Genomic DNA, 25,275 nt, shown 5'->3' with positions numbered 1-25,275 from the left:
GCCTGAGGTTTAGATCAAGTATGTTGCATCGCAAGTTCTGCTGGCTGGTTCCCTCAGCACTCCGTGTGGCGTATGGTAATGACTGATGTTCACAGATGTCTGACCAGACACAGTCTGAGTCTCTGGGTGGCAGAGATGCTGTTTTGAGCATGTTCAGAACCACCCCATTCCCTATGTTGAGTCGAGTGCCGAGTGCAAAATAGACGTTCAGTAAAGATGAGATAGATAGGGCTCCCCTTTCGGCTCAGCTGGTAAAGAATCCGCCCGCAATGCGGGAGACCTAGGTTCGATCCCTGAACTGGGAAGATCCCCTGGAGAAGGGAAAGGCTACCCGCTGCAGTATTCTGGCCTGGAGAATTCCATGGACTGTATAGTCCATGGGGTCGCAAAGAGTCAGACATGACTGAGTGACTTTCACTTCACTTCAAAGATGAGATAGGGCTGAAGAAACTGAGAGAGTCTCCTCTAACACTTGCCGCGGGACTATGACACATCCATCCACTCTTTCAAGAGTCCTTTCTTGGCCCCATGCCAGGCACTCAGGGCTACACTGATAAGCACTGTGGCCCCTACCGCCAGGGTGCCAACTCATGGTCATGAGTGCGGCTGCTGCTGCTGCTGCTAAGCCGCTTCAGTCGGTCCGACTCTATGCGACCCCATAGACGGCAGCCCACCAGGCTCCCCGTCCCTGGGATTCTGCAGGCAAGAACACTGGAGTGGGTTGCCATATCCTTTTCCAATGCATGAAAGTGAAAAGTGAAAGTGAAGTCACTCAGTCGTGTCCGACTCTTAGGGACCCCATGGACTGCAGCCTACCAAGCTCCTCCGCCCATGGGATTTTCCAGGCAAGAGCACTGGAGTGGGTTGCCATTGCCTTCTCTGTTATGAAGACTGACATTCTACTTTTTCTCTGCATACAGGCTGTCGGGAGCAGCTGCCTCAGGATGTCAGGGTTGAGACTGGTAAGAATTGCATCTCTTCCATCAAGGGGTTGTTCGTGGGAGTTGCCAAATGCTGACTCAAACCACTCCCAAGGAAAGAAGTAAGGCAGTGTGACCTTGGAAGGAAAATACCAGACACAGGGAATTTGAGGGAAAAGTCAAAGTCACTCAGTCGTGTCTGACTCTTTGCGACCCCAAGGACTATACAGTCAATGGAAGTCTCCAGGCCAGAATACTGGAGTGGGTAGCTGTTTCCTTCTCCAGGGGATCTTCCCAACCCAGGGATTGAACCCAGGTCTCCCACATTACAGGCAGATGCTTTACCAGCTGAACCACCAGATTGTATTACCTAAAGAAAATGAGTTTGGCTAAACTTGGCCTTGGCAGGATGGCCACGTGCACAGAGTAATCCCTCACTTATACTCAGGGCTTAAAATGTCTTGACAAAACACATACTATATAGCACAGTAAGAAAAGATACTAAATATCTTGTAATAACCTATCATGGAACAGAAAGTGAAAAAAGAATTGTTCAGTCACCAAGTTGGTCCGACTCTTTGTGACCCCATGCAAGGCTTCCCTGCCCCTCACCATCTTCTAGAGTTTGCCCAAGTTCATGTTCATTGAATCAATGATGCCATCCAACCATCTCATCTTCTGTCATCCTCTTCTTCTGCCTTTAGTCTTTCCCAGCATCAAGGTCTTTTCCAGCGAGTCAGCTGTTTGCATCAGGTGGCCAAAGTATTAAAGCTTCAGCTTCAGCATCTGTCCTTCCAATGAGTATTTAGGGTTGATTCCCTTTAAGACCAACTAGTTTGATCTCCTTGCAGTCCAAGGGACTCTCAAGAGTCTTCTCCAGCACCGCAGTTTGAAAGCATCAGTTCTTTGGCCTCTACCTTCTTTATGGTCCAGTTCTCACATCTGTACATGAAAAAAAAAAAATATATATATATATATATATATATATATAACTGAATCACTTTGCTATACACCTGAAATTAATACACCATTGTAAATCAAATTTCAGTAAAATTTTTTAAGAATAAAATGAAAAATAAAAGAACCTGGAAAAAAATATCTTGACAACAGTATTTTTCGCTTGCTAACTCCTCCATTTATCTAAGTAAAGGCAGCCCAGAGCTACTTCTAGGCCCATCTTTTCTCCTGTGGGAAGGAAAGACTGGTGGGTGGGCACATGGGACAAGCCACAGTGCGCATTTCAGCCAATGGCTGGAATAGCCAGCCCACCTCGGAAGACTGAGGATCAGGTCTCTCAGAAGTGGATTCTTTGCATCTGTGAGATTCCTCGCAGTGATTTCTGTCTCAGGCTAGGGCAGGAGCTTTTCCGCATCATGCGCAGAAGTCAGTTGTCAGGTATTTCTTATCACAAAGAGCAGTGAAGAGCTAGATCCCTCTGCTTTCTGTGACTCATTCTCTATTTCTTTTTTAAAGATGTTATTTATTTATTTGGCTGCACTGGGTCTTAGCTGAGGCACACGAGATCTTCGTTGCGTCATGTGGGATCTTTATGTGTGTCATGCAAACTCTTAGTTGCCGTGTGTGGGATCTAGTTCCCTGATCAGAGGTGGAACCTGGCCCCCTGCTTTGGGAGCGTGGAGTCTTAACTACTGGACCACCAGGGAAGTCCCTCAGGCTCTATTTCCTTTTCTTTTTTTAATCATTTATTTGTTTATTGCTTATTTTGGCTGCGCTGGGCCTCCATGGCTCTGTGCGGGCTTTTTTCCCTCTAGTTGTGGTGAGCAGAGGCTATTCTTCACTGCGGGGCTTGAGCTTTCGCTGTGGCGGCTTCTCTAGGCAGGGGCTCCGCGGGGTGTGGGCTCAGTAGTTGTGGTGCAGGGGCTTCGTTGCCCTGAGGCACGTGGAAACTCCCTGGGCCAACGATTGAACCCTGCTGCAGTGGCAGGCAGATTCTTATCACTGTGCCACCAGGGAAGTCCCCATCCTTTATTTCTTGAATCTCCATATTGACTTTACTTTTTTTTTTTTTTTGCAGCTGCTGGCTTTTTCTTTGCCTCTTCTTGCTCATTCTTTCCCTGATTCGGCTGCTTCTGCAGTCATCTGAGTTCATAAAGAAGCTCTGCTTGCTGCTGCTTGGCTTCTCATTTATTTCCTTGGAGAGCTTTGGCCAAATGGAGGGAATGAAAGTCCCATTACAGCTCTTTTATTTACTCTTCTGGCTCATGTTGGGCTGGCGTCTTAAAATTGGAAATGGTCTCTCTCTCTTTTTCACCTCTGGTTAGTATCGAGCTTGTGTGAGATGCCCATCATCTGTCTTTGATAATTTTCTCACTTTGGTGATTTCAGCAGCTCTTGCAGCAGCGCAGTGCAGTTTTCACATTGGAATTTCATCCTTGTAAGAAAACTTCTCTAGGTCTCTGAGGTTCCTGCTGTGATTCAGTTAGTTCACTGAAACCAGTATGTTGTTCAGGCTGGTCTTCTATATCCTGTAAGCAACTGTTTTTGCTGTTCTTTTTCATTTAGATTTCGGTTTTATACAGTTGTTATAGACACACAGTTTAAAGAATCAGTCTCCCACTTCCTCTCCCAGACAGGTGACCACCACTGACCTTCTAGTTAATTCTTTGATACTTCTATCCATTTGTACAAGGCCACTTGAGTTTCTTATTCCAGGCATCATCTATTACTGATTTCCCACTGGGTGAGAAAGGCCTTAGCTCCTCACTCCTATCCCTGCCCACAGCACTCACAGTGTCTCTCCTTTCTCCCCAAACTGTTAAATCCCAGATTACAGGGTTTACTTATTTTATCTAAGGAAATGCTCCTCTCAAACCCAACTTATGATTCTCTGGGGAAGGGTGGAAGAGGGATAATTAGGGAGTGTGGGATTGGCATGTACACTCTGATATATTTAAAGTGGATAACCAGCAAGGACCTGGTGTACAGTACAGGAAATTCTGCTCAATATTATGTAACAATCTAAATGGGGAAAGAACTTGAAAAAGAATAAATACATGAATAGGTATAACTGAATCACTTTGTGATACACCTGAGACTAATACAACACTGTTAATCAACTATTCAGTTCAGTTCAGTTCAGTCGCTCAGTTGTGTCCAACTCTTTGCGACCCCATGAATCGTAGCACGCCGGGCCTCCCTGTCCATCACCAACTCCCGGAGTTCATTCAGACTCACGTCCATCGAGTCAGTGATGCCATCCAGCCATCTCATCCTCTGTCGTCCCCTTCTCCTCCTGCCCCCAATCCCTCCCAGCATCAAAGTCTTTTCCAATGAGTTAACTCTTCGCATGAGGTGGCCAAAGTTCTGGAGTTTCAGCTTTAGCATCATTCCCTCCAAAGAAATCCCAGGGCTAATCTCCTTCAGAATGGACTGGTTGGATCTCCTTGCAGTCCAAGGGACTCTCAAGAGTCTTCTCCAACACCACAGTTCAAAAGCATCAATTCTTCGGCACTCAGCCTTCTTCACAGTCCAACTCTCACATTCATACATGACCACAGGAAAAACCATAGCCTTGACTAGATGGACCTTAGTCGGCAAAGTAATGTCTCTGCTTTTGAATATGCTATCTAGGTTGGTCATAACTTTTCTTCCAAGGAGTAAGCGTCTTTTAATTTCATGGCTGCAATCACCATCTGCAGTGCTCCAATATAAAAGAAAACGTTTTTTATAATAAAAAAAAAAAGAAAAAGAAAATGTTCCTCTCAGTTGAGCCCTGAAGTGTACTCTAAGTGCTAGACTGTAATTATCTTGTTTCTTATCTGCTTTGTTTTCTCTGTACTTATCACAACATAACCACCACCTCACCCTACCTCCACCCAGCTTTCTCCCAGGTATGTCAATATCCTTGTAAAATGATTCATCTGGGAGTTCAGTCAATGTCATCCTCAGGAGAAGGTTTCTCCCAGAGCTTCCAATGCCATATCTAAACTCACATCTTCTACTTCTGAGGCACACATCTCAGGATCATGGGGTCTCCTTCACAGCCACCCCGGACATTTCTTTCATCTCTCCTTTACCTGGATCCCTTTTCTTGGACCCAAGGTTTTTCTGTTTCTTGGTTTACTCCCTTGTTTTGATCAAGCACAACCTGTAATAGCTTCCTGAGATAGGGTGCACATGAAGTAAACATTTTTAATAACTTGCACATCTAAAGCTGTGTTTACTCACATTTCAATATCAGCTGGACTTAGGATTCCATACTAGATATAATTTTCCCTGAAAATTGTGAAAACATGTACTCCTGATTTCCAGCATTGCTATGGAGAAGTTGGAAACCCTTCTAATTCTTGAGCCCTTGTATGAAACTTAATTTTTCTCTGAAAGTTTTTGTGATCTTTTCCCTATCCCAAATATTTTGGAACTTCATGATTGTGTATGTTGGTGTGGATTTATATTTATTCTTGGACTTATATTCATTCTTCATACTGTTGACTGAAATTTGTCCCCTAATTAATTTTTCTAAAAGACTTATGAGAAAATATTCATCTTAAAAATGTTTATTATCTTTATACAGAAATGACAATTGGGCTGGGTAAAAAAATTATTGGATTCTTTTTTCTATTTTTGTAATTGTGGTAAAAAATATCACATTCAATTTTCCATCTGAACCATTTTTAAGTATACAGTTCAATATTGTTATATATATTCACAATGTTGTGTAACAGATGTGAGAACCTTTTCATCTTGTGCACTTGAAACTCTTCACTAATTAAACATGACTTTCCATCTGTTTTTCTCTAGCCCCTGCAACTGCCTTTCCACTCTCTGTTTCTGTGATTTTAACTGCTTTAGACACTTTCTCTGAATGGAATCATACAGATTTGTCCTTCTGTGACTGGCTTCTCTTGCTTGGTATAATGTCTTTGAGGTCCATCCACATTGTAGCATATGACAGAATTTCCTCCTATTTTAAGGCTGCATGCAATCTCAAAATAAAGAGCTGACTCATTTGGAAAGACCCTGATGTTGGGAAAGATTGAGGGCAGGAGGAGAAGGGGATGACAGAGGATGAGATGGTTGGATGGCATCACCGACTCAATGGACATGGGTTTGGGTAGACTCCGGGAGTTGGTGATGGACAGGGAGGCCTGGCGTGCTGCGGTTCATGGGGTCGCCAAGAGCTGGACACGACTGAGCAACTGGACTGAACTAATATCCCATAGTGTGTAGTACTTGCTGTGCTATATAATTTCATATAAGGTATTTGAGTATCTATGGATTTGGTATCTGCAGGGGCTTCCGCAATCAATCCCCTGAGGATTCTGAAGGATGACTGTGTATTTTACATTTTTATTTGTTCATTTGCCAATGGACATTTGGGTTGCTTTTACCTCTTGGCTATTATGAATAATGCTGCAATTAACATAGAAATGCAAATATGTCTATAAGATCCTGCTTTGAATTTCTTTGGAAATTTACCCAGAAGTGGAATTGCTGGATCATAATCCTATTTTTAGTGTATTGAGTAACCTCGTGCTGTTTTCCCTGGTGGTGTCACAATTTTACATTTCCACCAACAGTATACAAGGGCTCCACTTTCTCTGCATTCTCACAAGCATTTGTTATTTTCTGTCCTTTTTATAATGGCCATTCTGATAGCTGTATTGCTCTTTTCCTGAGGTCTTTGTAGGAGTTGTTCAGCCCTCATATGATTTGAATTTGTCCTGAATTATCTCCTTATAAGGGTACTTGTCTTTTTGTCTGCCTACCCCTCAAAAAATTAACTCTAGGATCAGTATCTATCCTAGAGTTGATTTTTCTTTGTCATCATTTCAAAGAAAGGATGGTGTATCTTCAACCCATAATCCAAACCTTCATTAATTTCTGGAAAGTTGTCTTGAATTATATCTTTAAGTGGTTTTTCTGTCCGCCCCCCCTGCCCCCTGCTGTTTTCCTTCTTTGTGCACTTCAGTTATTTGTATTCTCACCTGCCTTCCATATCTATGCTCTTCTGCCTCATCCTAATTGTTTGCATTTCTTTGTCACTTTGCTCACTTTTCTTCTCCTGTCACCTTTGATCTTTACCCTGATTTTAGCAGTGCTTATTTCCTTGTTGTTGTTTCCAGTTTGCTTTCACTTCTGGCCCATGCTTACTTGTTTTCCTCCATTTCTCTTTTGAGCTCTGCCAATTCATGTCTCATCCTTTGCAGCCGTCTCAGTGTCTAATATCTGAGCTCAGTAAATTTTTGGAAATCATGGTGAAATACTTGGTTACAACCTTCCACTGTTCTGTGGCATTTTGTTTTCCCCTGGTGAGTGTTACTCACCTGCTCCTTTCTTCCTTTTACATTTCAGTATCTTTGTGTGTAGACCTGTGCTTTTTCCTGTGGGATTGCTTCTCTTTCAGTAGGGTGAGCTTTCTTGGATCAGAAAGAGGTTCACGTGGATTAATGCTGTGTTGCAGGCCAGGAAGAAACCTAGTGAGATTTCAGTCTTTGCTTTCCTCTAGACACTGGGTTTGGGTACTATAGGGCTAGTCAAAGGGCAGAGACTCTCTTTTTGCACCTCACAGGGGACACTTTCCTGAAAAAACCAGGCCAGTGGAGCTTCCGCTGCCATCACCCATTAACATCTTGACAAGAACAAGAAAGGACTGGGGAGGGATGGGTAGGAGAGAGGGAAGAAGAAAAAACAGGAGGAGGAGAAGAGGAAGCAGGGAGGACAGGGAGGACAAGAGATCCCTTGGCATCTCTTGGTTGCAAGGGACAGCCCCCAGGGAGGTGAGTCTTGAGCAGGAAGGGGAAGGTGGAACATGGATCTGACCTCTCTGCCCTCCAGGGTGACCACGTGTGGCTGAACCCCACCCCTGCCGACAAGACCAGGGTGGCCATCGGGGGCATCATCAAAGAAACCAAGCCTGGCAAAATTTTGGTTGAAGATGATGAGGGCAAGGTGAGTATGGCCACACACTCCTCAGAGGCTCAGCCTTCTCAGCTGCCGTCCAGAACCCTGAGCCCCCTCCCTTCTCTGGTGCTGCTCCCAACACCAGGGATTATAGAGCCCAAGTCTGGGAACCACGTGGCAGGATAGACCACAGGGGAGTCCTGTCATGGCGGGCATTGTGTGTCTGTCTAGGGAACTGCTTCTATAGGGAAGAAGCAGGGAGCAGGTTGGAAGATGGAAAATTAGGACAATTAGGGGAGCAGGAAAGAGTGAAGTGGGAAAAGGGCTGGGGCAGAGAGGGGGAAGGGCCAGAAGCTTGTTTTCAAAGTAATGCAGGGTGAACAGGAAGGACAGGATAAGCAAGGGAGAGAAAGGTGCATGAGAAAGATCCCTGGAGGGGGCCCCCAGCACATGAGGAGGAGGAGACCCATCTCACATGAGCAAAGCAGCCCAGATGAGAGAGTAGGGTGACCTGTTGGGGAACCAGCTCAGTCACCTGGCAGGCTGGGGAGGAGCAGGGGAGGGGCAGAGGGGAGGGACTTGCAGATTGGGGCCTCCAGCTGGTCACTGAGGTCCTCCCTGGGCAGCCCTCTTTGCTGAGTGTCTGCAAAGTGAAGCATGTAGAGACTTGGCCTCCAAGGAGAAAATTCTAGAGTGTGGCCTGTGAACCCTATAGTATGGAAGCCAGTCACATATTAACAATAATGTCTCCTATTTGCAAAATGACATAACATCATTTATTAAAAAAAAACACTTGCACACTTTCATCCCAGCCATCTGTGAGACCCCAGCTGCAAGCTACCCCGATCCCAGTTGTAGCCATATCTAACTCCTGGCTCCACACTCCTCTGACCCTGGTCTGAACTTCACCCTTAGCCCCAGTACACACTGACCCCTGGCCCTAGACATGTGCTGACTCCAGCCTCAGCTTGACTCGATCCTTTGACCTTCACCATAGACCAACCCTCCCAGGTGCGGGCCACCAGGGCAGCCAGTCCAATGAGGACATGGAGGAGAGTCTGGCCCTGGCAGAGGTCACCTGTCAGGAGAGCCTGTGCCCTTGTTTCAGGAACACTGGATCCAAGCGGAGGACCTTGGCACCCTCAGCTCCATGCACCCCAATTCAGCTCAGGGTGTGGATGACATGATCTGCCTGGGGGACCTGAACGAGGCAGGCATGGTGCACAACCTTCTGATCCGCTACCAGCAGCACAAGATCTACGTGAGTCTCCCTTGGCCATGCGTGCCCCCTCATGGCATGCTTGGGCCACATGTGCTGAGCCGGCTGGGGAAGCAAACCGTGCCCCAGGCACACCTGGCTTAGTCCCTGAGCCCCACACCCTCGCAGTGTGAGGATGCTCGTCCATCCCTGCTCCCCAGTCCGAAATAAGCAGGGGCATAAAGGCTTCAAGTCTGCAGAAAGCTGACCTGCATGTGCCAGCACACTGCCCAGGATACAGTATACAGATCAAGTGCTGCCTCTCCCCCGCATCCGTGGCTGAGAAGCAGGCCTGCTCTGATGGCCGAGGGGATCAGAGGCTGTGGGAGAGTAGTTTTCTGCCTGGTTTCTTTCCGGTTATGTGGCAGAGACAGGGTCACCAAGCCGAAGAGCCCTGCCCTTCTATGAAGTGATGGCCAGGAGGGCCGTGTAGGTAGATGCAGGTACTTCCCCCGAGGCCTTGTGATGGATGGGAAGCTCGCATCCCTGCTCCAACGCAGGCTTACCAGGTGAGGTGGTATTCCAAAACTGACACCAGCCTGGCCGTGAGGGGGTGTGACCCAGGGGTGTCACCACCTGCCTGGGCCTCTCACAGGGAGAGGCGGCTCACTGACCTCTGACCAGCCTTGATCCTGGGATGCTCAGAGCAGGGGCCTTTGAATAGAGGGCAGGGTGGGAGAGGAGAGAGGCTTTGGAGGGCAGGGACCAGGCATTCAGAGTTCACACTGGCTGAGTGTGCCTCAGCTCCTGGGACTAATAACACCAATAAATTAAGTTGAATTGTAGCTTATCCTTTACCGAAGAGCTTATGCTTGCATTCTTTTATCTGGTTGTCATAGTCCTGAGTCCTCTCCTTCCCTAAAATGAAAACGAAGTCAGTGTACACGACCATTGAGATGACTGTCCCCATCCCAACCCAGAGGGGCTGGCAGGCCCAGTGGAGGCTCCACATGAGCAAGTGGCCCTGAACTAAGGTCCAGGAGGACTCTGAGGGCTGCGATGATGGCCCAGCCTCACTGAGGCCCCTGTGGGAGGCGGTGAAGACTTGCTTCATGCATTCAGTCTAGTTTCATCGAGCTGCTTCTAAATACCAGACAGAGCGCTAAACAGTAACCACAATGTTGATGTTAGTGCCAATCATAAACCGCCTCATTTAACGTTCCTGTGAAGGCACCCTCACCCAGGAGCTCTTGTTCTTGGTGAGCATCCTTTCCAGGGGAAGGATCTGAGCCGCCAAGAGTCGCATCTCTCAGCCCAGAATCAGTCCCCGCCTCTCTGCCAGAGTGAGCCATGCCTGGTGCCCTTGCAGAGTCACATCCCAAGTCAGCATTGATCCTCAGATTAGGGGCCTCTGACCACCTCCTCCCTTCCCCAGACATACACAGGCTCCATCCTGGTGGCGGTGAACCCGTTCCAGGTGCTGCCCCTCTACACCGTGGAGCAGGTACAGCTGTACTACAAGCGCCATGTGGGCGAGCTGCCGCCGCATATCTTTGCCATCGCCAACAGCTGCTACTTCAACATGAAGAAGAACAAGAGGGACCAGTGTTGCATTATCAGGTGAGGTTCTGGGTGGGCCACCCACCATTTCTGAGCATCTCATAAACGAGGGAGCATCTCCCTTCCCAAAACCTCTCCAGACCAGCATGCAACTTAGGCGTCCCCAATCAATGTGCTCCCCCTGCGTCTGGTGCCTGTGGCCCCTCCACCCTGAAAGGTCCCTCCAAGATGTCCTTCCTTCAGAACCTACTCTTCTCCTATCATCAGGGCCTGAACAGCCCCAGCCTTCTGTGAATGTTTCCTGAAACAAGGAAGGAAGAGTGGGGATGGGTTGGTTTAGAAATGGGACCCAGGATAGGCACTTGGGGTGCAAGGATCAAACAGGGGAGATCCCTCAAAAACCTCAAGAGGACTTCCCCGGTGGCCCAGTGGTTAAGACCTCCTGCTTCTAGTGCAGGGGGCTCAGATCCAATTGCTGGTTGGTGAACTAAGATCTCACATGCTGCTGCCAAAAATAAAAAACAAAAATGGAACAACTTTAGGCAGATCTCAGAGAGGATGGCTCTCAGGCTGCTGGACCCAGAAGGGATGTGTCCTTCTCCAGTCCAGAGGCTGATCCTGACTCAGAGAGACTCACTGCCTGGCCTGGCTTCTCTGCCTCCTGCCCTCCCGGCACTCATGGAAGAGAGGCTGAGCAGGACAGGAAGGGGGAGAGGGAATTTGGCTCCAGGGCCCCTTGCTTGGGGCAAGTAAAGTCATCTAGGAAAGTCATCTCTTCATTCGTTTATTCATTCGAGATTCTGCTGTGCTCCACGTGTGTGTCCTTCCCTGTCCTAAGACAGCAGCCAAGGAAAGGGACTGAAATCCCTGCCTCATGGAGCTTACAATCTAGAAGGGGAGACAGGCAATAAATAGACAAATTGTTTGGGCAGATAATAAGAACTTTGAAGAAAAACACTGCAGGGAAAGAGGAAAGAGAGCGATGGGGTCACTGCCCTAGGTGGAAGGGCAGACTGGGGTGGCCTCTCTGAGGAGGGGCCGTTGGAGCAGAGATTAGAACGAGGTGCTCCAGGGCAGGTTACCCTGTTTCAGGTTCTCAGCAACTATCTCAAGTAGATACTCCTATTCCTGTTTTACTGCTGGGGAGACCTCCCACCAGAAAGGTGGATATTCTTTCCTAGTGACACACAGCTGTCAAGCAGGAGTGGCAAACCCAGAGCTCTGGAAGAGAAGACGGAGAGGTGGCCTGGCCAGGAAGCCTCACCCCCTGGACAGCAGTGCCTCCAGAAGATCCCAGGGCATCTGGGACGTGGGTGAGGCCCTGAGTCCTCCACCCTCAGAGTCATCGTCCCATGCAGGGGCGTCGTGTGAAGTGTCACCCCTTATGCCACACACACCTTCACCTGTGTCAGGGAAGAGGAACGTTTGGATCAGAACTTTTTAAAAACGTAATATTTTCAGATGAAAGCTTGTTTGTCTGGCGTTTGCTTCAGTGTAGTACAAGAGGGATGTCCCTGGCAGTCCCGTGGTTTAGAATTTGTGCTTTCCGTGCAGGGGCTGCAGGTGTGATTCCTGCTCGAGGAACTAGCATCCTGCACAGTGTGGGAGAAAAAACGGTACAGAATGGGAATCAAAACTGGTCAGGAGTTGCAGCTGGGACTGGGACTCTAGGAGTTCATTGAGAAGACTGTAAAGTGCAGGCGTCCCCTGGGGATCTTGTGAAAATGCAGATTCTGGCTGAGCAGAGCATGGGAGCCTTGAAGTTTGCATTTCCAGCTAGGCAGCAGGCCTTACTGGCATCTAGGCCATACTTTTATTCGCAGCACAAGGCAGCATTCTGCCTTCATTTGTAATGTTTGACGCTTTCTATAATTTAAATCCTCCATCCATGGGATTCTCCAGGCAAGAATACTGAAGTGGGTTGCCATTTCCTTCTCCAGGGGAGCTTCCCAACCCAGGGATCGAACCCATGTCTCCTGCATTGCAGGCAGACGCTTTAACCTCTGAGCCACCAGGGAAGCCTGCATAATTTTAAAAAGTTCATAAAAGCAACATTTCTCCCTTTATAATAATAATAGTGTTAATTACTGCAATCCTGAGTGTATGCTATGTGCCAGACATAAGTATAGTTTTCAATTTAAACATTCTAAGCAATTTTTATCTTTACATTGATTAATTATTTTATTGTTAAGGTTTAAAGCATGTAGTTTTATTTTGGTTTCCTCTTTAATTCATCATATTTTAGAAGAGCGCCTGTAATTTCTAAATATAAAAATACTTCCTCCTTTTAACTCGATTTCTAATTTAATCACATTATGATGAATATTTTCTATATGTTATTGACTCTGAAATACATTGACTTCTTTTACACCCCTATTACTTGGTCAAATGTGTGATTATTTTACGTGAGCTTCAAGACATTTATATGTTCTCTGTTAGTTCAAGAGTCTATAAATAATTATTAGTTTATTAGTGCTTTTTATATGCTTTAGATTTCTGATAAAAAATGTTTTAAAACCTCCTTTTAGTTTCCACAAAGTTGGCTTTGTGTATTTGGAGGCTGTGTTTTTAGGTGCATACAAATTTGTGATATTGATATTCTGGGAATGGTTTCTATTATTATGTAATGCCCTATTTTTTCTATGAATGCTTTTTTCCTTGTTATATTTTGGCTATTTTTTTATTATTTGTTTTTTTCCCAAACTCTGTGTGAGCACAGTGTGTGTTTTGGGTATTTTTTCTGATTACTATTTTACGGCATATATTAATGCTTTTTTTCTTCCAGTTTTATTGAGATCTGATTGACATACAGTTAACAATAAGTTAAGTTTTGACATACAGTTAATTATAAGTTAAGTTTAAGGTGTATAGCATAAATAATTGACATACGTCATGGAATGTTATCACAAGAAGTTTAGTGAGCATCCATCATCTTTTACAGATACAAAATTAAAGAAACAGGAAAAAAAGTGTTTTTCCTTGTGATAAGAATTCAGGATTTACTTTGTTAACAACTTTCATATGTGACGCACAGCAGTGCTAATTACATTGATCATGTTGTGCTTTGCATGATAAATGCTGGGTAGAGTATTTTGTGTTGTATGTTTCCCCTTTCACTACTTTAAATATATTGTGCACCTCCCTCTGGCCTGCAGACTTTCTGCTGAAAAGTCAGCTGATAGCCTTTCAGGAGTTCCCTTGTATGTCACTTACTGTTTTTCTCTTGCTGCTTTTAATATTTTCTCTTTGTCTTTAATTTTTGCCGCTTTGCAGTTTGTCTTGGTTGGGTCCTCACTGGTTGATCTTGATTGGGACTCTCTGTGCTTCTGTACTTGGATGTCTGTTTCCTTTCTCAGGCTGGGAAAATTTTTAGCTATTATGCCTTCGAATATGCTCTCTGCCCCCTTTCTCTCCCTCTTCTCCTTCTGGGACCCCTATAAAGTGAACGTTACTATCCTTGATGTTGTTCCAGGAGTCTCTTAACCTGCCCTCATTTCTTTCCATCCTTTTTTTTCTGCTGAGCATCGGTGAATCCCACTGCAGTCTCAGCTTGCTGGTCCACCCCTATGTGTCGTCTGGTCTGCTGCTGTCCCCTTCCCTCGTATTTTTCAGTCTGGCCATCGCACTCCTCAGATCTGCGTGGTCCTTCTGTATATGCTCTAACTCTCTGGGAAACTCCTTACTGCACTCATGCACTTTTCTGAGTTCTTTGAGCATCTTTACAATTATTGCCTTGAGCTGGGTCTCAGGCAGATATTTGTACCCACTTTACTTAGCTCCTCTGGAATTTTTCCTTGTTCTTCTGTTGGGAACACATTCCTCTGCTGCCTCCTTTTGCCTAATTTGATGCTTTTATTTCTATGTATCAGTTAGGTTGGTTACAATTCCTGACTTTGGAAAAGAGGCCTTTTTCAGTTCAGTTCGGTCGCTCAGTCGTGTCCGACTCTTTGCGACCCCATGAATGGCAGCACGCCAGGCCTCCCTGTCCATCACCAGCTCCCCGAGTTCACTCAGACTCACGTCCATCGAGTCAGTGATGCCATCCAGACATCTCATCCTCTGTCGTCCCCTTCTCCTCCTGCTCCCAATCCCTCCCAGCATCAAAGTCTTTTCCAATGAGTCAACTCTTCGCATGAGAGGCCTTTTTAGGAGACAGCATACTCCCCTCTGATCACCAGAGCGCTATGCTCTGGCGGTACCCCTTGTGTGAGCGGCTTGGGTCATCCACTGTGGTGGGCTGACTACCGAAGGTAGTCTAGTAGGTGTGACTGGCCCCTGGTCCAGTTTGCTGCCAGGCCCTGCCTCAAATGAAGGCTACTGACAGCCGGTGAGGCCTTATCACAAGGCTGAAAGCTGCGGGACCCTGAGGGGTCCTGGGGCTAGTGGTGAGCAGGGCAGGGTTCTGGAATGGGTGGTGCCAGGCCTGGGAATCCCAGACCCAGTGTTGGCCCACTGATGGGCGGGGCCAGCCCCTGACGTGGCTAGCTGCAGAGTCTGGCATGTCCCAAGTCCTGCTTTGGCCTGTTGGCGAGCAGGGCTGTGCCTTGGGGTGTCCTAGAGCAAATGCTGGCTCACAGTGGGCAGAGCTGGGCTTCCAAGCTGTCTCAGCGCTGGTGTCAACCTGCTGGTAGGCAGGGTCCAGGGGTTTTCAAGGTTGGTGTTGGCCTGATTGAGGGTGGGGACTGGAGTCCAGGGGGTTCTGAGGGTAGTGCCAGCTCACTGGTGGGTGAGGCTGTGTTCTGGGTCCTCTAGTGGACAAAGCCAGGTCCTGTCCAACGGTGCGCTCTGGGGCCCTTAAGGCAGCAGGCCTGCTATGGGTGGAGCTGTGTCCTGGCCCTGCTCATTGCTTGGCGTGTGGTGTCCCAGTACTGGTACCAACAGGCTGGTGGGCAGGGCTGAATCCAAGCTGAATAAGCTAGAGGGGGGATTCCACCCTGGCACTCGTGAGCACCAGGGTCCAGGAGCAACAAGCTCCACAAAAAGGCTGCCCCAGTGTCTGTGTCCCAGGCCGAGCTGCGGTTGCCTCCTGTCTCCAGGAGACTCACTAGGATCAGCAGGCAGGTCTGACCCAGGCTCCTTTCAGATCACTGCTTCTGCCCTGGGTCCTGGAGCATGTGAGATTTTATGTGCACCATTTACAAGTGGACTCTCCATTTCCTACAGCCCTCTGGTTGACCCTCAAAGCTTCCCCACTCCTTGGGGAGAACCTGTGTGGTTGTACTTCTCACATCTGTGGGTCACCTACCGGGGGTATGTGTCTCAGCTACACCGCGTCTCTGCCCCTCCTCCGACTGTCTCCTTGTGGTTCCTTCTTTTTGGCTGTTGTTTTTATTTGTTTAAGTTGATATATTTTGACTGTGAATTAAATATATTTTATCCTTTAAACATAATGCTGTTTAACATTTAGCCCTGAGACAAAGAAGTAAACATCTTTTGTTTGGTTTTTTGTTGCTGTTGTTTTTGGTTTTTTAACTTTCTTGGAGTATAGCTGACTTACAGTGTTGTGTTAGTTCCAGGTATACAGCAAAGTAATTCATATATATATATATATATATAATCTCCATTCTTTTTCAGATTCTTTTCTCATATAGGTTATCATAGAATACTGAGTAAAGTTCCCTGTGCTATGGTTCTTTCTTTATGTATTATTTTTTGTCATCAATAATTTCTCTGTAAATAGCTGTAACTTTGATGTGCCCATGGGAGGAGGTGGGCTCTGGGTCTTTATACATCACCATCTTGGCTAGTCCATGACCACAAGTAATATTTAAAACTGTTTTTCATATTTCACTATTATTAAATTAATATATATATTCACCATGAAGATTTCCAAAATTTTCAGAAAAATAAATATTCTCAGAAAAAAATTGCTAGACATTTCTGGAAGAAAAGTCTTCCTCCACTCTCTTGGATCAGTTCAATTCAGTTCAGTTGCTCAGTCGTGTCTGACTCTTTGTGACCCCATGAACCGCAACATGCCAGGCCTCCCTATCCATCACCAACTCCTGGAGTCCACCCAAACCCATGTCCATTGAGTTGGTGGTGCCATCCAACCATCTCATCCTCTGTCATCCCCTTCCCCTCCTGCCCTCAATCTTTCCCAGAATCAGGGTCTTTACAAATGAGTCAGCTCTTTGCATCAGGTGGCCAAAGTATTGGAATTTCAGCTTCAACATCAGACCTTCCAATGAACACCCAGGACTGATCTCCTTTAGGATGGACTGATTGGATCTCCTTGTAGTCCAAGGGACTCTCAAGAGTCTTCTCCAACACCATAGTTCAAAAGCATCAATTCTTCGGCACTCAGCTTTCTTTAGAGTCCAACTCTCACATCCATACATGACCACTGGAAAAATCATAGCCTTGACTAGACGGACCTTTGTTGCCAAAGTAATGTCTCTGCTTTTTAATATGCTGTCTAGGCTGGTCATAACTTTCCTTCCAAGGAGCAAGCATCTTTTAATTTCATGGCTGCAGTCACCATCTGCAGCTCTCTTGGGTAAACTTTACTTAACAGTACCTACATTTGCCACTTCACTTAACTAGTAAGCATTGCTAATGTTCCTGCTCTGTGCAGACCTGGATTAAGGGGCTGCGCAATATTCTCTGACTAGATGGACCATAATTTCCCACATTTATGTTACTTCCAATGTTCCACAATTGCAATGACAAAAAAAAAAAATAATAATGCTTTAAAGAGCAGGAAGCATTTGTGGAGAAAGCTTTTTCTGATTTTAAGATTCTTTCTTTAGACTAAATGAAAGTGAAAGTGAAGTCGCTCAGTCGTGTCTGACTCTTCGCGACCCCATGGACTGCAGCCCACCAGGCTCCTCCGTCCATGGGATTTTCCAGGCAAGAGTACTGGAGTGGGGTGCCATTGCCTTCTCCACCTGTAATTTCTCTTTCATGAGGGGCCATTGCTCTGTCCAAATAGGCTCATCATTTTTCCAAGTTATTTTAATAATTGTATTGTTTGTTAAATGAGCAGTGGCCCCCAGGGAAAATGTGGAATGTATATCTGAGCTTGCCGTATCTTATATCTTTTTATTAAAAGCATATATCTTACTTTTCCTTAGCAACTATGAAGTGTCATGTGTATTAGCACTTTATAGATTGGTGAATATATTTATTATATCATATTATAATATACATTTATTATATCATATTATAATATACATTTATTATATCATATTATAATATATTCATTATATATAAATATATAGTTATATATCAATATATTATACATTATATATTTATTAATAGTTTAAAATCTCTTTAGTTTTTCTGTAAGAAAAACTTTTTGTAAGAGGAAGTTAATGTTCAGTAATTAATGTTTTAAAATCTTATTTTATTTGGAAATGACCTAGCTATTCAATAAACTTTTATTATTTAGTTTAGTACAACTGTAGAAATTTAAGTTATCCCAATCTTAAGAGATTATTTTAGATTATAATAATAGACTGTTCTATTAAAAATATAATTTTTTTAAAGGATGCTTTACATGTGGAAATAAGAACCATTTAAAAAGGGATTGCCCTAAGAAAGCTAAAAAAAAAAAAGGAAAAAATAAAAATAAAAAACCTCCAAAAACTTGCCCTCGCTGCTGTAGAGAAATACATTGGGCCAAAGACTGTAAGTCTAAATTTGATGTTGAAGGAAAACCTATTCCAGGAAACTCCAAGCAGGGACTCCCCCAGGTCCCCTTCAACAAAAACCTGGGGCAAATTCCATCTTTTACCTGAAACCCTCAACATCTGGCAGTGCTGCCGTCAATATACCAGCTTTGTTTTTAGATAATATGAAGTTAATGAGCTCTATTTAAATTCAAACTCATGTGAACTAAAAAAGAAAAAATCAATATTAAATATAATGTTTATTTAAATATAAATATAACTTAAATATAATTGTTTGCTAATCTAATTAAGACATGTCTTAAGTTATCAACATTATATAATACTTTTATTATGTCTAGGTTTAAGGGAAACTAAATTTGTCAACAAAAAGGTAACTCTTTAGACTGAAGGCAGGATAATTTTGAAGGGGCTTGCAACTATGCCAGATTGCTTTCCCAAAGGACTGACACCATTTCCCTCCTGTCCAGCATGAGCTTGCTGCTCACAGAGACAATGTTACATCAGGGCATGGCATCACCCAGTCTCATTCATTCATCTACGGTGACTAAACATTGAGCCAGTGACCCTGGGATGAACCAGATATGAGCAGGACTGTGCAGCTGAGCAGAGAAGAAAAGATGAACACACCAATAACTAGCACAAAGTTAGCAGGGGATGTCAGGGTGAACGCAGTGCGACCTCTTCACGGGGAGAGAGCGTCTTTGTTCAGACCGGCCCAGAAAGTGGGCCTGTGGTGGGTTTGCAGGAGAGTCAAGAGATGGTGAAAAATAGTTGTTTCATTGACTGACGTACCTGTACGCCTCTTTGCAGTGGCGAGTCTGGAGCAGGGAAAACAGAGACCACCAAGCTCATCCTGCAGTTCCTGGCCACCATCAGCGGCCAGCATTCGTGGATTGAGCAGCAGGTCCTGGAAGCCAACCCCATCCTGGAAGGTAAGCAGTCACCCACCAGACCAGCCTCCTTCCCAGGCTCTGCAGGCTGGTGACTTCCTGCCAGGCGGTGCTCCTGGGGAAGAAGGATAGGGTAAGACATAAACTTTCAGCAACTTCTCAGGATTCCCCAGGACACGAAAGACAAGGATGGGGTGGATGGTAGTATGGCGGCTGCCAGGAAGCACAGAAAAGAAACACTGATGACCTTATTAGCTCTCACAGGTGTGTTTTCCATACACGGGATCTTAAGCATTCCTTTAAAAAAGAATCCAAGATAAAATCAATTTGGGAAATTCTGGGATTGGATTATTGATACACAGAAGGATCCCAAATGTATTATGCTAATAAAAGTAGCCAGACCCTCTTATTTTTTTCATTTACCGTACAAGTGAGGATGTGTGCACAAAAAGATCTTTCTTTATGCAGTCACATCATCAAACAGCTCTGTGGAATGCACTCCAGGTCATACTGCAACCCAAATGCCATCTGGGCTAACCTCCACGCCCGGGCTTATGCCAGCTCTTGTCACTCTCCTTGCAAGCCGGCCCTCTCTAGCCTAGTCTCTACCCCGCAGCCTGAGCAATCTTTCTCAAATGCACCCAAACTTCCTCAGGAGGCTTTCTGCTTCCCTCATTGCCCCTGGGACTAATTCTGAACTTCTTAGCTTCACGTTCAAGGTTCTTCACTACTTGGCCCCACCTGGGAATGGTTCCATCAGTCTTCCTCTGCTTTTCTCCTGTATCCTACGGTCCAGCCGAATTTCCCTTCCTGAAAGCACACTTCATGCTTTCTGACCTCCTAACCTTTAGCTGCACTTTGACTTCCTCTTAGCAAACCCTTGGCCGCCACCACTGTCTGGTGTGAGCCTACCCATCCTTCAATTCTGGACTTAGCTACCTCCTCTGAGAAACCTTCCCAGAAAATCTCACTAAAAGTAAAATTTCTATTCTCTGCTCCCATCGTGGGCATCATCCTCTGGCCCGTAGCCTTTGGAAATGCCAAGACAATCCGAAATGACAACTCAAGCCGCTTCGGGAAGTACATTGACATCTACTTCACCTCCAGTGGGGTGATCGAGGGGGCACGCATCGAGCAGTTTCTCCTGGAGAAATCCCGGGTCTGCCGGCAGGTAAGGCCTCTGCCTACTACCCTGGTCCTGGGGAACCTCCCCTTGCCCCAGGATGGGAGTCCGGGGATTGGGGAGGCTTCCAAGAGAGTTCCTTTCCATCGCTCTCCATACCTCTCTCCCTCCTCCCGGGACCCCCGCAGGCCTTGTCTCACTGCCATTGAACCCTGGCCTGAGATGGGCCAGGGACCCCTAGAATTGGGCAATGATGGTTCTTCCCCTATATTCAAGGAAATGATAGGGCTTTCTGTTTTGAATTTTCCATCTATATAATTGTCTTCATTATTTGGTGCTTACTACTCCTCACCTCTATTAGAATTAATTCTGAGGCCAGGTAAGTCCTCCACTGGGGGTGGGTGTTTCTTCAGATGTATTGGGGGCCCTGTCAGAAGGACCTAGATGACGCTGTCCAGAAGACCCCCTGGCCAGGAAGTGAGGTGGCATATGGTTTGTGTCATCACGTGGGGTCTCGTACTCACAAGGGCCCCACATTTGGTTTAGTGCTCTGTTGCCACCATCTTGAAATTCTTAATAACTCTTTAGAGAGACTCTCCATGTTTTCAGTTTGCACTGTGCCCCACAGATCAAGTAGACAGTCCTGGCTGACAAAGACCCCAAAGCATGACAGCCACATCAGCAGAGTTAACAGAGCCTTGTTGAGGGTAGGATACTCCTCTCATGTAATGGTATAACCCCTAACACGCGTGCGTGCGTGCTCGTGAAGTTTCAGAATGGGGCCATGCCACTGAAGGGGCTGGAGATGTGTATGAGAACAGACAGACACCTGGACATTGTGGCAAGCTGAAGAAGGAAGCTCACCTTTAGTGACCCCTGCCTGATACCAGGTGTTTCCCCCATGTTATCTCATTAGATCTTCACAACAACTCTTTGTCCCCATTGTATGGATGAGGAAACCGAATCCAGGGTAACTTACCTAGGTCCCAGAACTAGCAGAAGGTAGAATCTCTCTGACTCCAAAGTTTGCCCTTTCCAGAAGCTTATAGTTCTTCACATAGTGGTTGGTGAATTCATAGAACTTGGTCCTCATAGAGGCATCCCAGAATGAACAGGAGACTTCTAAAGCAGATCAGAGACAAGTCCTATCCATGATAAGATTAAAAATTTGGGGGGGATGGGGTTGGGGAAGGGATTTCCCTTGTGGTCCAAAGATTGGGACTTCATCTTCCAATACAGGGCATGCGGGTTTGATCCCAGGTCAGAGAGCTTAGATCTCACATGCCTCAGGGCCAGAAAACATATAACAGAAGCAATATTGTAACAAATTCAATATTTTTAAAACAGTCCATGTCAAAAATTTTTTGGGGGCGTGTAAGTGGGATCGCAGAGGTGGACACGACTGAAGCAATGGAGCATGCATGCACGCAGTCTCAGTAAATGTACTAGTGATGTGTAGAAAGGACATCTAATGGTTCTGAGGAAGAAGAGGTCGTCTGAGGAGTGGAAAGGCAGGGGTAAGAGGAACTCCCCCTTTAACACTCTATACTTGGAATTGCCTGAATTTATGAGCACAGAGATGTGCTCATAAATAATGTTTAAAAATGCAGAAGACCCAGCTAGGTAAACCTGTGGAAGTCAGGTCCCCAGGGGTCACGAGGTGATAGGAAGCCTTCGTTGCTGTTATTGTTGCTCAGTTGCTAAGTCGACCCCACGAGGCTCCTCTGTCCATGGGATTTCCCCAGCAAGAGTACTGAGTGGGTTGCCATTTCCTTCTCTAGGGGATCTTCCTGCAGGATCAAATCTGTGTCTCCCACATCTCTTGCATTAGCAGATGGATTCTTTTGCCGCTGAGCCACCAGGGAAGGCTTTCCCTAGACTGTAGAGCTGGGAATTCTGAGTCAGAGAGCCTGGATGTGAATCCTGACACCTTGCTTTGCCTGTGGCTCTGGACTGCGGGGGCAGTCAGGCTACAGGAAAGTGCCAGGGGGTGACACTCTGCACGGAGCTGTCAGGATGAACTGGCCATGGGTGAGGCCAGCGACCAGGCGTGCTCATCCCTTGGGTCAATGCCGAGCCCTGCTGGCTGGGGAGCAGGGAGACTGGGACAGGGCTGGGGCCAGGAGACAGTTCTGAGGACCCGGCGCCTCAGGGAAGCTGCCTCCCTGCCAGGCCCCGGAGGAGCGGAACTACCACATCTTCTATTGCATGCTCATGGGGATGAGTGCCGAGGAGAAGAAGCTTCTGGGCCTGGGGACGCCCTCGGAGTACCACTACCTCACCACGGTGAGGCCTCTGCCCCTCCCCGACCCTCCTCCCCTCTCCCTTCCTGCTCCTCCCCTCCTCCCCATCCCACCTCTCCCTGCCCTGCCTCTTACAATGAGGAAGTAAGAAGGGCCAGTTCTTGCTCAATATTGGTTTACAGCCTCATAAAAGCCCAGACCCTGGGTGGGGACTGGGGGCTCCCTTTCCCCTTCTCCACTCCACCCTTCTGTGTTTGGCATCCACTTTACAACCAGCAGAGGATTACTCTTGGCCGGGAGAGTCCTACCCTTGCGCGTGTGCTTCCTTGTTTTCTGCAGAGCCTGTAGTCCTGCCCCACAAGCCTCACCTTCCTTCGGTCCTAATGGACAGAAGGCTCCTGGCCACCCCGTAGCTCCCCCCTCATTTCATCCCAGTCACCGTCCTCCTAGGTGCCCCTAGAACTTGAACTCCAGGAGAGCAGAGGCCTTGCTCAGTTGTGTCCCCACGCCCGGAACATTGCCACACAAGCAGTCTCACAAGTTGGGCTTACACTGTTGACAAGAGAATGAATGAGATCCACCTCTTGCCACTTTCTCGTGCCTAGCCCCTGTCTCGCCTGTCTCTGCCCGAGGCCTTCATCATCTCTTGCCTAGACCATGGTGCTGCTTTCCTACTGAGTGCCCCCTCTCCCCAGACTTGAGCCTGAATCTATCATCCGCCCCACAGATCTCCCATACAGGGCACCTGACAGACCATATTCCTGGTCACAGCTCTTTGGAAGTTCCTTGTGGCTCCTTGGCAAGGTTTCCAAGTCCCTCCAGATCCCACCATCTGCCAACCTCTCCTCCTCCACATGACCCCAGCCTCTTTGCAACCTTCCTGCCTCCCATCTCACAGCCTAACTCAAGCTGATTTCTGCCAAAACCCTGTGCTGCTATAAAGCTCAACCTGTGGAACCAGCTCAGGTGCCTCCTCCAGGAAGCCTTTCCCCAGTTTCCAGGACGGCTGGCCAAGCCCCCGTTTGTCTCAGCATCTGTAAAAGCCTATGACATAATCTTTCTGCCCCCTCTCCTGGATGCAACAGCATGCAGAGCAGGGCCAGCTCTCTCCATTGATGAATTCCCAGTAAGTACCCCAGGATCTGACACACAGTGAGCCTTAGAAAGAGTTTGTTAAAGGAATTAACCCATGGTATTCCCCCAAGAGACTGAGGCAGGCATTACCCTGGATGGTTGACAAAAAGTGGCTCAGAGAAACTGAATGACTTAGCTATGGCCACACAGCTATCAAGCTACCATAGAATTCTGGGTCTATATCTCCATAATCCTGCCTTTGGAAATACCTTTGTGTATTTTATGAGCTTGGTCCTCCAGGTGGTCCCATGGGACCTACCCAGAGGCAATGAAGTATCACTTACCAGGGGCCTTTGGCTGAGTCCCTGATATATCCCTGCCTTGCTGGCCCTACAATGGAGAAGGCCTCCAAAAGCTGATGTGTTCAATCTTTCAGGGGAACTGTACTTCCTGTGAGGGGCGCAGTGACGCCAAGGACTATGCCCATGTCCGCTCGGCCATGAAGATACTCATGTTCTCTGACTCTGAGAACTGGGACCTCAGCAAGCTGCTGGCCACTATTCTCCACCTGGGGAATGTGGAGTTCATGGGTAATGCTGTTTCCACCCAAAGTACACCCCCCTGGGGAGGAAGAATGGGGACTAGAGGAGGAAGAAATCCCTGTGGGTTCTCATCCAAAGGGCCCATCAAAGTTACAATGTGTTGGAAAAGTACATTAGGACTTTTAGCCATAATTTTGGAGGTCTTGTGGAGTTAGGGGGAAGATGCCAAAGTTTAGGGCCCTCCAAAGGTGAAGACATTGATCAATCATCCCTAACTTTTGGCTGGAAACCCAAAGGGTAAACAAAGCCTTGCATGAACTTTGAGTAAGCAAAGCCAGGCATGAACTTGCAAGCCTTTTCTAAACATCCAGTTGGTCTGGAGACTTAAGTGTCCGGGACTGTTTCGTTAGTGCCCCAGGTGCCTGACAGCAATTACTGACAATCCTCTCTGGAAGAAAGCAACATCAACTTAGATTACAAATTATTCCTTTAAACAGTTTCAAACACAACATCCAGCATGCATCCAAAAATAAAGAGGAACAAGGAAATGAGATATTATGAGCAAGGACCAGCAGTCATAATAGACAATAAAAACAGAGCCACAAAGACTTCAGAGACTGGGATAGCTGAGCACAGACCACAAAGCACCTATGCTTGTTATATTCAAGAAAGAAAAAGCCAAGCTTGAAAATTTAGACAGGGAACTGAAAAGTATAAAAAAGTGACATTACAGATTTTAAAGTGAACCACATCAGAATTCTAAAGTTAAAAAAGTTAAAACCAAAATGAACTCTATGGATGAGTTTAACCTCCAGTTTTATAATGTGAAAAAGGAGAAAAAGTCAGAAAAAAAAAACTGTGTGTACAGCACAGAAAGACAAAACAGATGGAAAATATAAAAGAGAAAATAGGAGACCTAGAAGATAACAGTGAGAAGATACAGTATACATTTAATTAGAGTTCTAAAGGGAAAGAGAAACTGTGTGTGCAGCATGGAAAAAGAAAAAAGATGGAAACTTGGAACTTCCCTAGAGGTCCAGTGGCTAAGACTCCACGTTACCAATCCAGGGTTTCCAGGTTTGATCCTGGGTCAGAGAACTAGATCTCACATGCCGCAACAAAGACCCAACGCAGCCAAATAATAAACAAGTAAATATTTTTTAAAAGGTGGAAAGAGTAGAAGACGGAGTAGGAGCCCTCAAAGATAGAGTGAGAGGATGGAGACTA

At 46.3% G+C, this 25,275-nt stretch overlaps 1 protein-coding gene across 1 annotated transcript in view; it reads left to right on the top strand.

The window, feature by feature from the left end:
* Window positions 1-944: 944 nt before the first annotated feature.
* The window catches only part of MYO7B (myosin VIIB), a 78,989-nt gene continuing 54,658 nt past the window's right edge, over window positions 945-25,275 (top strand). The window contains exons 1-8 of the mRNA XM_052663928.1: window positions 945-962; window positions 7,719-7,832; window positions 8,893-9,045; window positions 10,418-10,602; window positions 18,987-19,108; window positions 20,095-20,237; window positions 22,362-22,475; window positions 23,943-24,096. Of these exons, the coding sequence (XP_052519888.1) occupies window positions 945-962; window positions 7,719-7,832; window positions 8,893-9,045; window positions 10,418-10,602; window positions 18,987-19,108; window positions 20,095-20,237; window positions 22,362-22,475; window positions 23,943-24,096 (1,003 nt within the window). The remainder of the gene's footprint in view (window positions 963-7,718; window positions 7,833-8,892; window positions 9,046-10,417; window positions 10,603-18,986; window positions 19,109-20,094; window positions 20,238-22,361; window positions 22,476-23,942; window positions 24,097-25,275) is intronic.

This window comes from Budorcas taxicolor, chromosome 2, assembly GCF_023091745.1.
Source record: "Budorcas taxicolor isolate Tak-1 chromosome 2, Takin1.1, whole genome shotgun sequence".
NCBI classification, from domain to species: Eukaryota; Metazoa; Chordata; class Mammalia; order Artiodactyla; family Bovidae; genus Budorcas; species Budorcas taxicolor.
This window is presented reverse-complemented; position numbering and strand designations above follow the sequence as displayed.